Raw genomic sequence first — 17,099 nt, 5'->3', positions numbered from 1 at the left:
TATTAGCCAGTCTTGGTTATGTGCTTTCAATTAACATTTTTATAGTTGTTTCGCATATAGGGGAGACTTATCCTAAGGACGAGCACAGTCAAGGGCGACTCGGGGGCTACGACCCTTGAGTAGGCTTTTGGTTTTGAATATATATGTATATGCTTGGTATATTTCCCAGAAAATACATTTAAATGAGTTATGACTTAAATTGCCATGCCAAATGTTTTACATTTAGAATATGCATATGATATTCGCATATATATATATATAATTGTGGTGTTGTGGACGCTCAGGTAAACCCCATGTGAGTTATGAATTGTGAATGTGAATAACGGTTGTGATTAATTGAGGAGCATAGAGCTCATATAACTGCACCCCGATATTAGTGAGTTAGCCAAGGATATGACACAGGCCTATATATAATGTCACATCCCGCATCATATGCTCACATTGGATTCAATTTAGGTGCACAGTCTTGTTGTACAGACCATTATATGTGGTTCCGACTCATAGGTGACTAGCGATTTATCACACAGTTGTAATGAGAATGTAGTAAAGAGCATAGTTATATTACACCCAACCCTGTCGTACAGACCATTACAGTGGTTCCGACTCGTGTGCAGTGTAGTGCCGTATAGGTCACTTGCAGTGACTCCGGCTAGATTGACTAATGAACTATGAATTCAGCCGTATAGACCTCTGTAGTGGTTCCGGCTAATATGTTATTTTCCAAGAATTTATCTTCACCTAAGTTACTTATTCTGTTTATATTTTTTGCATGGCATACTTATGATTATGGATATGTGAAGCATGATTTGAATATATATATATATATATATATATATATATATATAGGTATTTATTAACATTCTATTTCTGTGAAAATTATACATGTTTTACGGCGAGGGGTTAGAGCATTTGTTAATGAAATGGTTTTGAAAAGCTTTGTTTTCGCCCATTCACGTTTTCTGTTTTGCGCCCCTCCAGGTTTTAGGTAAGCTTGTCCGTTGGTGGCTTGTGAGGATTGAACAGAGGTTGTGACAAAATATCACAATGTAGGACATCTTTGGGTGTTGTTTAATTAGTACTGGTTTTCTGGACTGAACTTAGGCTACTTATGCTCTGATTGTGTATTCACACATTTTCTAGCACTTATCTTAGCTAGTACTTTTATGAATTGGTTTTTAATTATTCGTATTCTCTATTATCCTTCTTGCTTCTGCACTGTGCACATGGCTACGTCATCGTCACGTGACGGCCAGCATGCCCTAATTCGGGTCGAGGTGTGTCATTTACTCTTTGGAAGTTTTGTACTGAAGAGAAAGAGGAAGAAGAGATGAAAAATTGGAAAATGAGACTGTAAATTTATAGGTTATTTCACACCCTTTCAAATATCTGTTGAACGTATTTGAAAATACACAACTCTTTCTAAAAGTTGTCTCTTAATCAAAACAGTTTTTAATTAATATGTTATTTAAAAACTTAATCCAAAATTAAAATTAATGAACTTGGATTAATTTTAACTTCCAAGGCACAAGGGCCTTGTCTTGATTAATTAATATTAATTGTATTAGGCTATATTATAACAAGACTAATCCACACACAGCCATAAGGCTCAAACCTTCAATCCATTTCCAAATGATCCAAATCGTATTTACCATATTAAAGGACTAGACCTATATAAAGGTCATTGGGAATTAAATGTTCCCCAATGTGGGACACTAGAAGCCTCAAAACTCCAACAAAGAATCCACAAAGTCTGTATCTAAACCGTGCCTGGATCTCTTAAATTGAAAATAAAGAAGTCACAGTTAGCAGCTACTTTGTAATTTGACCCTCAAAAGCTGCCCATACTTTGCATAAATATGGATTGATTCTCATATGTCCGAGCGAAGTATACTTGGAGCAATCTTATAATTAAATGCATGGCATGTTAAAAGTTGACTAGTGTGCTTCCAAGTTATGGCAACTACCCAGTTGAAAGAAACGAGAAAACATGTTAATGGAACCAAAATTCAAAGATAAATCGAATAATCAAATCTTTCACCGAGGAATGCATTATGTTCGTATGGAGAAGCTATGAGCTACAAATCCATTATCTTCGTATGGAGAAGCTTGGAAAATTAAATACATACCATGCTTGTCAGGATGTGGTTGATAGTTGCCTCTCGTAATATCTTGGACATTGGGTAGGTGAGAGCCAGCAACTAAATATTGCTTTTCTACGGCTGTGTTTCTACTTTCCATACAGTTGATATTTTCAATGGAGAGAGAGAGTACAAAATGATGATTATTTTTCTTTTAAAGAAAATTGATGATAGTACATATTTTATAAAATTAAATGATGTGATAGATGATGTCTAGATTTAAATTATTAAAGAAAGAATATAACTATCAATAGTTGCATCGTTAATTTGGTCTACAAAATATGGTCTAACAATATAATTTTCTTGGCATATTTAAAAAAAAAAAAAATATTGAGTGGGGGATAATGTGACAATCCGTCCCGGAAAATATTGATTTTTATAATTTTATTAAGTGATTTTACAAAATTGCCTTTCGAGACACGTGTGTTGACTGAGAATATTTACAGTGTCGTGTCACCTAAGAATTTCTTTCTTAGCCTATCCTCGTAATAATCGTCACTACGGACGCGTGGGCACAAGCGGTTCGTGATTTGGAGCTACAACGAAGAAGTTATTAAAGTTTGAAATTTGATCAATTTTATTAATTTCAGAAAATATGGATTCTTCCTTTATAAAATCTGGTGTGCTATTTGGATGGCCCAGATTTAAAGAAGAAGAAATGGATGGTGCGGATGGAAAGGAAAGAAAGAAAAAGAAGAGGTTGGGCAAGCTGCCCAACCAGAGGGAGAGATGCAGGAGCTCTGGGAGAGAAAGGAGAGGGAGCTGGCCGAATTGGGAGGAGAGAGAGAGAGACTGACCAATCAGAATCAGGGAAAGGAGGAAAGGAGGGAGAGAGTGGCGCGGGGGATCGGCCGGATCCCCTTGGCCCGTTCTTGACCCGGTTGGCACCCATGTGTAATTTCGATGATTTCCACCCGTTTTTCCGGCAAATTGCTTCAAGAAACCTCATGGGAAACACTCTAGAACCCTTCCTCTACCCATTCCATCTCAAATTTGGAGAGATTTGGTTTTAAAAATAGAGAAAACCGCAAGAAAGGGGTGCGGCGGCCTTGGCTTCGAATCACCTAATCCCGAAGCAATTTCTTTCAATTGCCACCACCCATGGCATCCTCTTCAGGCCTAGAACAAAGCCCAAGCAATGGTTGGGACGGCGGAGTTGATTTGAGGATAGATTGAGCACACCCAAAATCTAGGGTTTTCCGACGGGTTTTGTTGAAATCGGAGGCCTTGCCGACCGAATTGGACTTGGCCACAGGTATAAAAGTTGCTCTACTCATTGAGATCTTCATTTTTGTAAATTCTGGTAATTTTTTGAAATAGTTGGAATTTCCGGCAAGCCAGGGCGGCCGACCGCCACCCATGGTGGCATGTGCGGTGGCACGTGGCCAGTGGGCCACCAATGTTATTTTTAAGCTATATTTGATGTCCTGAGTTCATTTTTGATAGTGGCTTAACGTTGGTTGATCATTTGGACTTAATTTCGATACGATTCATGGTTAGGCCAAAAGGTGAATCGACGATCCAACCGTCGGATCGTCACCAAACTTTGATACGTAGTAGTACGTAATATTTGAAGAATGTAGGAACTTACGGATTGGAAATCCGACGTATGGATCTTTCCGAATTGGATTTGTAAGTTCATAAAATAAAAGGTTAACCGCCACTCGGTTTTGGAAATTGGCGGAGATCCAACCGTCGGATCGTAACGAAATTTTAGTATGTTGTCCTAGAAGCTTAATTTGTATCTTGGGAAGTGACGGATCAGAAATCTGAGTTGTGAATCTTTCAGATTGAGTTATGTGGGGTTATGACCCTACCGTCGAACTTAGTCGACGGTTGACCTTTGATCAGCAGGTCTCGCATTATTCTTGAATGCCCTTGTGGATGTGTGGTATGTGAATTTCATATTCTATGGATAAGAGTTCTGAGACGTGGTTTGATAACTGTTTTAGGCGCCGAGCATTCGGGACGCCTTGGTTCTGATGTGAGGGAGTCGTAGCGCGGACCCCAGGTGAGTGGGCATTTGTTTTCTATATATACCTATATACTATTGATTTTTCCCAGAAATCGGATTTATATGAAAGCATGTTTTAAAATGCCATGCATACATATACATGAAATATATGAATTAATATTTGATGCATATATATATGAAATGGCGCTGTGGACGCACAGCTGAGTATCAGATGAATTTATATTGTTTATATGAATTAATGATGATGTGATTTGTGTTGAGAGCACATAACCTGCACCCCTGGTGTTAGTGCTTATATTATTCACCTCGCACCACACGCTCACCTTGGATCCAAGTAGGTGCATGTCGTAGAGACCAATAGAGGGTTCCGACATGTCGTACAGACCATGAGAAGGTTCCAACTGTATGAGACTTTAGATTATTATACAGCTATTGATGAGAAAAGCACTAGAGCGTATTCTTACACCATTCTTGTCGTACAAACTACTTCAGGTAGTTCCAATTTATGTGTAGAGTAGTGCCGTACATGTCATAGTTGGTGACTCCGGTTGGATTGGATATTGAGCTATAGAATTAACCGTACAGGACCAGCTGCAGGGTCTCTGGTTGATTTATCATTTCACCTGATTTATATTGATGCATCCATATTATGTTTCGATGCATTGTATGGCATATTTTCTGAAAAAAGTGTTAAAGGATTGTGATTTGAGATATTTGCTGATATATATGGTTATATAAATTATTTTCTGGGAAAGTATACAAGTTTTTCAGCGAGGGGTTATGAATGTTGATAAATGAGATATTCTTGAAAAGTTTTATTTTCGCCTACTCACGTTTTTTGTTTTGCGCCCTTCCAGGTTCTAGTAGCAAAGTTCCTTATCGACGAGGATTCGTGGCATGTCCCTGTTAAGATGGCTACTTTTGTGGGTATGGTTTCTACCTACATTGCTGTACTTGACTATGCTCTGACATCACGTGTGATTTGGGTTCATACCCACGCACAGTGCACTCTGTTATTTAGGCATCTTTAGGTTTAAATTTATTTGCATCTTTCCTTATCATCACTTTATGGCTTCGTCACCTTCCAGGTGGCGGCCAGCACAGCTCGATTCGGAGTCCTAGTGGACATTCCGGATCGAGGTGTGTCAGTTTGGTATCAGAGCATAAGTTGGGCAGTATTGCGTTCATCACACGCGTGATGTGAGCATTATTGGTTTTGCCACCTCGTCGATTACGAGAAAATGTAGTAGCTTCTCTAAGATTTTGTGGTCGAGTCGATTTCTTGATGTTTTAAAAGAGCACTCCGGCGAATGTTCTCATAATTAAAGAGAAGAAATTCTCTATCAAGGGGCGAATCAGAGGAAAGAGGATGGCCTAAATTAGGGTTAGCGCATCATTGGGTGTTATCAGATACTCTGCCAATTAATCTGATACTTATCCTCTAGCCATCGGCATTAAACTGTTGAGATCGAAACTCTGAAATAGTATGATTCCTTGACAGTATCTATTGGATTATTACCTATTGGAATTCTTGTGAAGTCTACCTTGTTAAGATTCTAGGACAGTCTCGTGTGACGATGGTGCTAAAGTAATAGCATTTAATGGAAAATCACTTTGGAAGTATCACTTTGGGTGTATGATTGGACTTGGAAAGTGATATTGTACACCCTTAGTGCGGAGTATCTTGTATGTGTAAAGGATGTGAGAATCAATAGCCATGGTGTTGAACCTAAGCTATGCTCATGTGATGTTTCAATTATTGATAGCCTTACTTAAGTAGAGAAGCTGTGTTCTTCCAGCCCTAAAGCTTAGAGTTTTGATGATGTTTTCTTTCCTTTAAAAAAGGCGTTAGAATTTTGAATACAAGCATTGGTGGATTAGCTAAGTTAGAAAGGTGAGTTGTTATTAATTTCTCTCACTTTGTGATATAAATGTGATATAAAAGTCCATGTTCATGATCCAATCAGGTGTGGAGATATAAAAGGAATTAAAAGTCGAGGCTCCACTTGATGTGATTGAAGGAAATTCTCAGTCTAGGCGAGCCTGCCTTTAGTTAGAGCAGAAGAATGTTTGAGGATATACAATTCAACTTCTTGGGCAACCACAGTTTCTTATTGGTTGTTTCCAAAGGATGATGGAATTATGAGAGAGCTACTTTGGACTCTTATACTAGTTCGGACAATTAGAAAACGAACTAGATTATTATTTGGATATAATTGTAATTCGCCATATTGCATGTTTTACTTCAAGAATTGAAAAGTCTTTCCTGAGGTTATGAGTACTGGATAGTACATGAATTGCAGATGAGCATCATAATCAGGTATTTGGAGGATCAAGATTGTGTCATATAAATTTTATGATTTTGACACAATGTTTGAAAAGGTAGTACGTGAACACGAGCAAGGCTTTGTTCAGATGTTGCGTTCTAAAGTTTATCGATTAAGGAATTTATTCAACCAAGTCTCCTGCTTATGGAACTTCGAACTTTGGGATTTTACTTAGATTTAGTCACTTCCTTAAGTGACGGTTGGAGTTACTTTCCTCATACACCAGTTTTATTTAGATTGATACTTATCTTGGAAGGTGTGATCTTTACATATGGTATTCTTTTCTCATTTCAAAAAGAGTTATAGGGATGAAGGTCGAAATCCTCACAAAGTGTCGTGAGATTTAAGATATTCTTGGTCTTATTGAGGTTATCGACTATTGATGGGCGAACTTACAGCTATAGTGTTCTGCATCACTTTTGATCGAAGAAGTAGGTTTAGTGTGTGATGTGAGTTATGAATGAAGATCTTTGACAATTTAAGTGTTGCCTTTTCTTTATATGGTTTTTACATCCTTTGGTAGCAACGAGAAATTTTGGAATTTAAGGTGACGTCTCTTCTCGGATGTTGGTTAAGTAAATGCATCAAGATGGGATAACACTTATGCTTCCTAGCAGTGGAACCAATAAAGATGAATCATCTTATATGTGTTTAGAGGTAACAATGGTCATTTTTCATTTGAAAACAGTTTGGTACTTCTTTGTGGAGAAGTGTGTCCAAAACCTTCATTAACTTTGGAGGTTTTTAATTACACTTATCTTTGGATAGAGTAAGTTGCTAGCAGCAGCATTGGAGGGATTAAATTAATGCCTATGATTGCACTATCATGTATTATCCCAGTTGTGCAAACGTAATTACTGAGCATCGTAGCACAGATGATTTTTATCCTAAGTATTTTAGTCTCCCTCATTCCTTTATAGTTAACCCTTGAATATCGTTGCGACGTTATTTGGATTCTCCAAGAAATTGTCTAAATGAGTTACATCACTTACCATATCCAGATGCAAACGGGATAATTACTATAAGCTTATGGTAAGAAGTATTTTGGTACATGTGGAGTGATAGTGATGCCTTGATGTTTATGGATTGACTTGGCAATCAATCCATTCTTCCATTGATTTTGAGGGAGCTATACTTGGATCATTTGTTAAAATTACCTATTCTTGAATTTTTTTGGTTAGTTGGCATTTTAGTCAACATCATTTCTGGTCATGACTTTATATTCATTCCTTGTGCTGAGAGTGTATTTGGTCAACTTTGGTACATGCCTACCCTATTGCAGTTCACACTATTTTCAAGGACAGATAGTCATTTGAGAAGAATTGCTTGGATATTGAAATCTAGTTGGAATCGTTAATTCCTCAATCACCTGTCGATTACTCTGTGGATTAGATCATTACCGTTGGTGATTGAGTATTCTGGAAGTTGTTTTTGGTAAGGGTAAGGACAACCAATCAGTTGGATATCATGAACTTTGAATGTGATGACCTTGTTTGGGGTTCTCGGATTTTCAAGTATGCTTTAGTCTTCTTGACATGATTTTTTCATTCGATCGATGAGTAATTCGATACATTGTCACGGCGAAAGCGTGCGCCAGTTTTATATCGATGCGTACAAGAAATCTCGAAGTGCAATCTCCTCATGAGTTTATTGGACTTACCAAAAAGGAATTTCATGTGGTATTGAGAATGGAATGGATTTCAGCTTAGTATTGGGGAAAGTATGAAGCCTAGTAATATTGACGACACTCTCCATGTAAGATTGAAATTACAATTATCGCTTGAATGTTGTCGATAAAGATTTGGATTCTCAAATTTTAGATTTCAAGGGTTATATTCTTGATTTGGTGAGCAATGCTAGTGAATAGTCGCGAAGGAAATATTTGATGATATATGTTCTTTTACACGCATCTTTCAGGACGTCATTCTAGGACTTGATAATTTGGGGAGTACATGGATATCAAGCACTCCTAGCAGTTAGATTGATGCGCTTAAAGATTCTATGGCGTTGCGATCGAGGCACAAATCAGATGATTTGGACATAATTGCATTCAAGGAGCAAGATGATTCTTACTAACTTATTGAGACAACATTGAACTATCGACATTATAGGCCGCAAACAGTAATATCAATGGCTTAATTTTGGGTTCTCTAAGCTAGTGGGCAAGACGGCTCATCTTTAATAGTAATTACTAATTAGTTATATTTCAAACTTTCTCGAAGTTCGTGTCACGACAAATGTTTGGCAAGGACCATTTTCATTTTGAATCTTGATTTTGTGTGCAAGCATCTTCTATGAGACTATTCTATTTATTTGAGTATTTCTGATTTTGCAAATGTTGAGTGAGTTATTTCTACTCTTGGTTTTAAGTTTGGCGCAAGTATTTGAACTGAAGGTTTCTATATTGATAGTTGTTTTTGATATCCGTAAACTTTTCTTAAGCCATTACGTAGTAAGTGGTATTCTTACTTGATGGATTTTGTGGATGTTATATTACTATACTGACGAGGAAGGAAAAAGGTATGAGCTTGGAGGCATGAAAGAGGAATAATTGCAATCCGATCGCGACGGAATGACACTCTCTTTTATGCAACCGCTCTAATTTGATCTCTTCCTTGTGTAAGTACTTTTATATAATGGTACTCTTCTTTTTTTTTTTTGAGTCTTTTGCATCTAGCAAGTTATTTGAAATTTCGAGGACGAAATTTTTAAAAGAGGGAAGATTGTAACAGTTCGTCTCGGAAAATATTGATTTTTATAATTTCATTAAGTGATTTTACGAAATTCCCTTTCGAGACACGTGTGTTGACTGAGATTATTTGCGGTGTCATGTCACCTAAGAATTTCTTTCTTAGCCTATCCTCGTAATATTCGTCACTACGGACGCGTGGGCGCAAGCGGTTTGAAATTTGATCAATTTGATTAATTTCAAAAAATATGGATTCTTCCTTTATAAAATCTGGTCTGCTATTTGGATGGCCCAGATTTAAAGAAGAAGAAATGGATGGTGCGGATGGAAAGGAAAGACAGAAAAAGAAGAGGAAGATGAAGAGGTTGGGCAAGCTTCCCAACTAGAGGGAGAGATGCAGGAGCTCCGGGAGAGAAAGGAGAGGGAGCTGGCCAAATTGGGAGGAGAGAGAGAGAGAGACTGACCAATTAGAATCAGGGAAAGGAGGAAAGGAGGGAGAGAGTGGCACGGGGGATCGGCCGAATCCCCTTGGCCCGTTCTTAACCCGGTCGGCACCCATGTGTAATTTCGATGATTTCCACCCATTTTTCCGGCGAATTGCTTCAAGAAACCTCATGGGAAACACTCTAGAACCCTTCCTCTACCCATTCCATCTCAAATTTGGAGAGATTTGGTTTTAAAAATAGAGAAAACCGCAAGCAATGGTTGGGACGGCGGAGTTGATTTGAGGACGGATTTGAAGGAAGATTTTGTGAAAACATGTTCATTTGAGCAACATCTATAAGCATGCAATTAACAATTAAAGGCGGAATCATGCTAGCATGCACTCAAAAACAAAACATTACCCATGAAATTCAAAGCGTAGTAGATTGGTGAACCAAGACTCAACTCAAAACAAAGTGAGTTGAGAAATTTATACCTTTGTAGATTCCTCTTTGCATAAGCAAAGGCTAATCACCCAAGGAGAGGGCCTTCATTCCTTGCTTCTTAGATCCATGGGATTGGATGGAAGAATAGATTCTCCAAGTTCCCAAAATTGAGAACCTCTAAGTCTCCACACCAAGGATGGATTGATGAAGAAATGAGTGACCTAGAGGAAGCAAGATTGCTAGTTAATTTCCTCTAGGGTGGCCGGCCTCTTTAGAGAGAAAGGAGAGCTTTGTGTTCTCTCCAATTTCCTAAAAAGAAACCCTTAATGAATTTAGGCTATAAAGTCCTTTATATAGTCCCTTCAAATAAGTGACCTAAAGAACCAAAAAGCCATTCTTCTAACATGGCCGGCCACAAGGGTTTTATTGGGCTTTTGGGCCTTTGTGAATTAATAGTCATTAAGTTGTCATACAACTTAAGTCAATGGGCTTCACGTTCAAAGCCCATTGGGCCTTGAGGCCCAAAACTAACCTGTGGTCTTTTAACGAACTTATTCGTTTGATTAATTAACATATTAATTAATCTTTACCATAAATAATTAAACCATTTAATTATTCTTACTCATCTCCGTTGTTTCTTCAATCTTTACCTTACACGGTGTACGATCCATTAGGTTCCTTTTAGCGAGGTAGTAGACGATTAGAACTCTTTCAAACCGATTATGAATTGAAACTTACTTTCAATTCTCCCTTTAGTGATTATACACGTTTAGGGCTTCCACAAAACATGAGTGATACCTAGCAGCATATCATGGTTACCCAAGCTAATCAGAAGAGGTGGAGAATCTATTCAGTTTAGGATTACAAATGCAATACGGTCTTTCTCTAATACAATACTCTTGACCACATTGTTTGGTTTGATAGTTTATTCATGTCTACTATCCAATGTGATTCGTTTACTTATATGATTACCTTGAATGTGATTTGGAACGCCTTCCTAAATCTCATTCATACTCTGATCAGAGATTTTCAATCATATCATAGAGTATTCTCCCCCAAACGGTTTGAAGGTTAGAGATCCCTTGTTCCGCATTCAATTGCCTCCATGACTAAGTGGCTTAACCCCAACGATGCCGTGGACACCCGCGGATGGGGTGACTTTGACATAATCAAAGATCAAGGACTTAACCATAAGACAACTGTGATGCCTCAGGTCAAAGGACTACTTTGCATTATCCCAACCATGAGTTCTCATGTGACATGAATATGAGAACTCTTCATTGATCGTGTTCAGTGAACTCATTCTTTATTGAGCACCTACGTACTTGTCTTGATGTCACACACACCAATGACTCGAGACTAGTCACTCTCCCTGACAGAAGACACAGCACGTACTGATCTTAACGGACTGTCAATGCCCAATTGGCAATCCTATGATCAGGAACGTTTAGGATGTGTCTACGAAAGAATGGTCTCATGAATCTAACTTCTTTAGATTGCATTCTCCCAATCACATATTCCTTGGACTTATCGTTTAAGCATATAACATTTATATGAGACGGCTCAAACAATAATCTTTGCCCTTTATATTTAAACTACATTAGTTTAACATGTGAAATGTCCATAAAGTATCATCATATGATTGGTTTTAGGGCACATTTCCAACAGGATTGAGCACACCCAAAATCTAGGGTTTTCCGATGGGTTTTGTTGAAATTGGAGGCCTTGCCGAGCGAATTGGCCTTGGCCACAGGTATGAAAGTTGCTCTACTCATTGAGATATTCATTTCTGTAAATTTTGGTAATTTTTGGAAATGGTTGGAATTTCCGGCGAGCCGGGGCGGCCGACCGCCACCCACGGCGGCGCGTGCCGTGGCACGTGTCCAGTGAGCCAGCAATGTTATTTTTAAGCTATATTTGATGTCCTGAGTTCAGTTTTGATAGTGGCTTAACATTGGTTGATCATTTGGACTTAATTTCGATACGATTCATGATTAGGCCAAAAGGTGAATCGACGATCCAACCGTCAGATCGTCACCAAACTTTGATACATAGTAGTACATAATATTTGAAGAATTTGGGAACTTACGGATTGAAAATCCGACATACGGATCTTCCCGAATTGGATTTGTAAGTTCATAAAATAAAAGGTTAACCGCCACTCGGTTTTGGAAATTGACGGAGATCCAACCGTCGGATGGTAACGATATTTTTTTATGTTGTTCTAGAAGCTTAATGTGTATCTTGGGAAGTGACGGATCGGAAATCTGAGTTGTGGATCTTTCAGATTGATTTATGTGGGGTTATGACCCTACCGTCGAACTTAGTCGACAATTGACCTTTGATCAGCGGGTCTCGCATTATTCTTGAATGCCCTTGTGGATGTGTGTTATTTGAATTTCATATTCTATGGATAAGAGTTCTAAGACGTGGTTTGATAACTGTTTTAGGCGCCGAGCGTTCGGGACACCTTGGTTCTGATGTTAGGGAGTCGTAGCGCGAACCCCAGGTGAGTGGGCATTTGTTTTCTATATATACCTATATCCTATTGATTTTTCCCAGAAATCAGATTTAAATGAAAGCATGTTTTAAAATGCCATGGATACATATACATGAAATATATGAATTTATATTTGATGCAAATATATGAAATGGTGCTGTGGACGCACAGGTGAGTATCAGGTGAGTTTATATTATTTATATGAATTAATGATGATGTGATTTGTGTTGAGAGCTCATAACCTGCACCCTTGGTGTTAGTGCTTATATTATTCACCTCGCACCACACGCTCACCTTGGATCCAAGTAGGTGCATGTCGTACAAACCAATAAAGGGTTCCGACATGTCGTACAGACCATGAGAGGGTTCCGACTGTAGGTGACTTTAGATTATTATACAGCTGTTGATGAGAGATGCACTAGAGCGTATTCTTACACCATTCTTGTCGTACAGACGACTTCAGGTAGTTCTGATTTATGTGCACCGTAGTGCCGTACAGGTCACAGTTGGTGACTCTGGTTGGATTGGATATTGAGCTATAGAATTAACCATACAGGACCAGCTGCACAGTCTCCGGTTGATTTATCATTTCACCTAATTTATATTGATGCATCCATATTATGTTTTGATGCATTGCATGGCATATTTTCTGAAAAGTGTTAAAGGATTGTGATTTGAGATATTTGCTGATATATATGGTTATATAAATTATTTTCTGGGAAAGTATACAGGTTTTTCAGCAAGGGGTTATGAATGTTGATAAATGAGATATTCTTGAAATGCTTTATTTTCGCCCACTCACGTTTTCTGTTTTGCGCCCCTCCAGGTTCTAGTAGCAAAGTTCCTTATCGATGAGGATTCGTGGCATGTCCCTGTTAAGGTGGCTACTTTTGTGGGTATGGTTTCTACCTACATTGCTGTACTTGACTATGCTCTGACATCACGTGTGATTTGGGTTCATACCCACGCACAGTGCACTCTGTTATTTAGGCATCTTTAGGTTTAAATTTATTCGCATCTTTCCTTATCATCACTTTATGGCTTCATCACCTTCTAGGTGGCGGCCAGCATAGCTCAATTCAGAGTTCTAGTGGACATTCTAGATCGGGGTGTGTCAGATAAGTACGCATTAATATTGCATTATTCTTCACTCGCAAGTGAAAATTATTAATTTCGACTTATTTGTGTTGAGTTCAATATTTAGTAAGTGGCTAGCTCATTAAAGTCTAATTCAATCATCCCTCAATTTCGGATAAATTACTTCTCTTCCTTAGAACTAGAACATCGTTGGAATATAGAAAAAAACATAAAGCCATTTTCTCATTAACCCTCAAATAGGGTAGGCTGATATGAATGTATGTTATGTTTCAGAGAAGGACAAAAAAATACATTGAATGTATACACCTATTTCATCATTTTGCGTTTTTGTACAGATATTACCGCAACTGACATGCATACAGTTTAGGGGTTTTGTAAGACATGTATACAATGGAGGGGGATTCTCTACTCTCTTATTCTCATCCTCTTTCATCCTTTCCTCTCACATATTGTTTTTTATCTTATTATCTCTATAAAAAAATCAATATAGATGTTGACGTGGTTTAACTGTGACTGTTCAAATAAGAGGGCATGAAAGGGTAGAGAGATTAGGAGGGTAGAGAATCCTCCTCTGTATAAAATATACATGTCTATGCATTCTAGGAGCCATGGTTTAAAGGTACTTATTTTGGAAAGGGGATCCTCTTCGGATTTCTACCTTCTAATCCACCAAATCAGGGAATTCGTGTCGTTAAAATTTGATCCAAAAGTTGAAGTTATTATAACTTTTAAAGTGGACCCCTGTTTGTAGTCGTTGGATCAAATTTTAATGACACGGATTCCCTGATTTGGTGGATTAGGAGGAAGGGATCAGGAGAGGATCCCTTTCCCTTATTTTGATGGGCAAAGTCGCATATTAGATGTGTATTTTTGAGTTTCAAGGTGTCCAAAATAAACACTTGTTTGATTCCATAAATACTGAAAACAATTCACATACACTACAACAAAAAATTGGGTAAGCCTTAGTAAGAGAGGTAAGATCTGAAGAAGATGAAATGGTTTGAGGCCCTTCACTTGTGCGCGGTGTTTTTTCGCATTTTATGGCTGGATTTTGGTTAAGAAATGAGGTTATTAAATTGTTGAGGTTTCAATTCCTATCATGTCAAAGTACTAAGATTTTGAAGTGGTTCTAAAACGTGGAACATTAAAAACAAAATATGGATTTTGTCCACCTAATAGTAGTAAAATAATGATTTGTGGGTTTATTTAGAGAAAACTCAACTATATTTCATTAATCAGTTATCATTTCCCGAAAACGATTACAATTACGAACAGATAGAAATATATTAATATTGTATTACCACAATTGGAAACAAAACTACTTGGACGAAAAACAAAACTAAAAAACCACTTGCAAACGGTGGGCGGAGCAAGGGACATGGGCAACCTGTAGGCAGAGCTACATTACGACACAAGCTTCTGGGACTCAGTCGGAGGATGAGGTTTTACGTCTGTTGGCACCATTTCACCATTGAACACCTTTCTTTGCTTCTGGGACTCAGTTGGAGTTTTCACATCTGTTGCCCATCCAATTGCTTGTAAAACTTTGATTACATACCAAGTTAAGTCAATCTGCCACCATTCCAAACCCTGTCGTGCTGAGTAGTCGAATGCATGGTGATTGTTGTGCCACCCTTCTCCAAGTGTAACCATTGCCAACCACCTAAAACAGTTAAAATTAAATAAAAACATGTAATTAACATCCAAATTTATCAAAGAGTACTTATATATATGTGGTAGTACGAGAGGGAAGAAAATAAAGTGAAAGTTTATACCAATTGTTCCTGGACAAATCCCCGGTGTTGTATACTTGTTTCCCCCACATGTGGCCAGCAGAATTTACTAGCAAAGTTACGTGCAAAACAGTTACTATCCTCACTCCCTACAATCACAAAAGGGACATAAGTTTCATAATACAATGATCTTGCTGTTTATCTTTGCTAGGCTGAAATTTTTTATGGTCGGGCACTTGGACCACATCATTCATGAATAAGAAAAAGAAATTAAAGAAGAAGAAGAAATGGAAGAAGTATCTATGAAGCCCGAATTTTAGTTAAAATCTCAAGTTTAAACTCCATCCAAAAGTTGCAAGTGAGGTTTATATGGGTGCAAAAATGTCTATGAAATGAACTTTTTGACCGAGAGACTAATTTTTTGCAAGTGAGGTTTATATATTTGACCACATAGAAACTGTGCAAATTTTTCATTGATTTGAATTGGAATTTATGTATAAGGCCTTATGACAATAATGTAAACAAATTTCTTTTGGGGATAAAAAGCTAAACTTAGGAGGAAGCAATTAATAATCTCACCAGTCCCCAAACCAGGAAGGGAAGGCCGCCAAAGGCATATAATAAACTTCCAGGTAGAAGAACTGAATGTATAACATAAGTATGGTGAAGAAACCTATAGAAGGCCTGCCTTTTCAAATCTTGAACGTTCTTTAGTCCCCCGTACTGCAAAATTTCCAATGTTAATTTAATAGTTCGACGACATATGCTTGTAGGATATGTGTACATATAGTTGTGTATGTTGTTGCTACCTTTCCAAACCGAGAACCACTATCGATAATCCATCCAATGTGACTAAACCAAAAACCTTGAATGGGGCTATGAACATCTTTCGGTGTATCAGTAAACTGGTGGTGGTGACGGTGTGAGCTCACCCATTCTATTGGGCTACCCTGCATATACGTGCAACACACCGAACTCAATCATTTTCCCTAATAATATTGCAAGAAAACAAAAAAGCTACTATTTAAGCACAGAATGATGCTAAAATGTAACAAAACGTTGCTCACGACGCACACATATATATAATGTACCTGAAGTGATAGAACTGCAACGTAGGCAAATAAGTATTCGAGCCATTTCGGAAGCCTGAAACTCTTGTGTGAAAGATTTCTATGGAATGACAGAGTGACTCCTAAAGTGGTTAACATATGGAGTGCAAAGGCGACCCAAAATGCACCCCAAGTAAAATAACAGGGTGCAAATAAAGAAAGAAGGTGCATAGACGAAAGGGTACTCGCTATGACTAGGTCCTGTAAATTCCATTTTCTCCCCAAGAACTCTCCACAGGGCATCATCACAATCTTCACCCAACGCCCCATATGGTATATAATAGCAGACTCTCTCACTAGTCACTGCTGCTATTTCTATGACTGGTATCTGCACTAGCAAAACCAAGCTCGCTAGAAGCTGATATCTCACTACTACTCGATCCAGAGAACGTTGAATGAAAATGCTGATGGGTTTGGAAAATGTTGGTCCGCGAGCCATTAGATATATAGAGAAGCAATTTAACATCGCACTGCTTTGTCACGATTGGAATGGTAAATAATTGGCGTGGTTAGTAATTTATGTACCACTCATTATTAGGAAAAAAAAAAGTTAGGAAAGTTAAGGAAAAGTTCAAAAAAACTTTAGTTTTGATGAAAATGACAAATAAATGTGTAATGAATAGTATCAGAGAAAGGTAAAAATGTGGTTTTTCGTTAAAAG

At 38.0% G+C, this 17,099-nt stretch overlaps 1 protein-coding gene across 1 annotated transcript; it reads right to left on the bottom strand.

Moving 5' to 3' along the window:
- Positions 1-14,797: 14,797 nt before the first annotated feature.
- LOC126589737 (palmitoyl-monogalactosyldiacylglycerol delta-7 desaturase, chloroplastic-like) lies at positions 14,798-16,849 on the bottom strand. The gene is made up of 5 exons (XM_050255126.1): positions 16,421-16,849; positions 16,139-16,279; positions 15,909-16,052; positions 15,372-15,478; positions 14,798-15,259 (listed from the first exon to the last, which is right to left on the bottom strand). The coding sequence occupies exons 1-5, from the start codon at positions 16,706-16,708 to the stop codon at positions 15,001-15,003; spliced, it is 939 nt and encodes a 312-aa protein (XP_050111083.1). The 5' UTR covers positions 16,709-16,849; the 3' UTR covers positions 14,798-15,000.
- Between the last annotated feature and the right edge of the window lie 250 nt (positions 16,850-17,099).

Source organism: Malus sylvestris, chromosome 11 (genome assembly GCF_916048215.2).
Source record: "Malus sylvestris chromosome 11, drMalSylv7.2, whole genome shotgun sequence".
Lineage (NCBI taxonomy): Eukaryota > Viridiplantae > Streptophyta > Magnoliopsida > Rosales > Rosaceae > Malus > Malus sylvestris.
This window is presented reverse-complemented; position numbering and strand designations above follow the sequence as displayed.

Coding starts and splice junctions, on each gene's coding strand:
- LOC126589737 (XM_050255126.1), bottom strand. CDS start 16,708: ATGGGGCGTTGGGTGAAGATTGTGATGATGCCCTGTGGAGAGTTCTTG. Junction 16,053..16,138: donor GTGGTTCTCGGTTTGGAAAG/GTAGCAACAACA, acceptor GAAATTTTGCAG/TACGGGGGACTAAAGAACGT. Junction 15,479..15,908: donor CCTTCCTGGTTTGGGGACTG/GTGAGATTATTA, acceptor TTGTGATTGTAG/GGAGTGAGGATAGTAACTGT.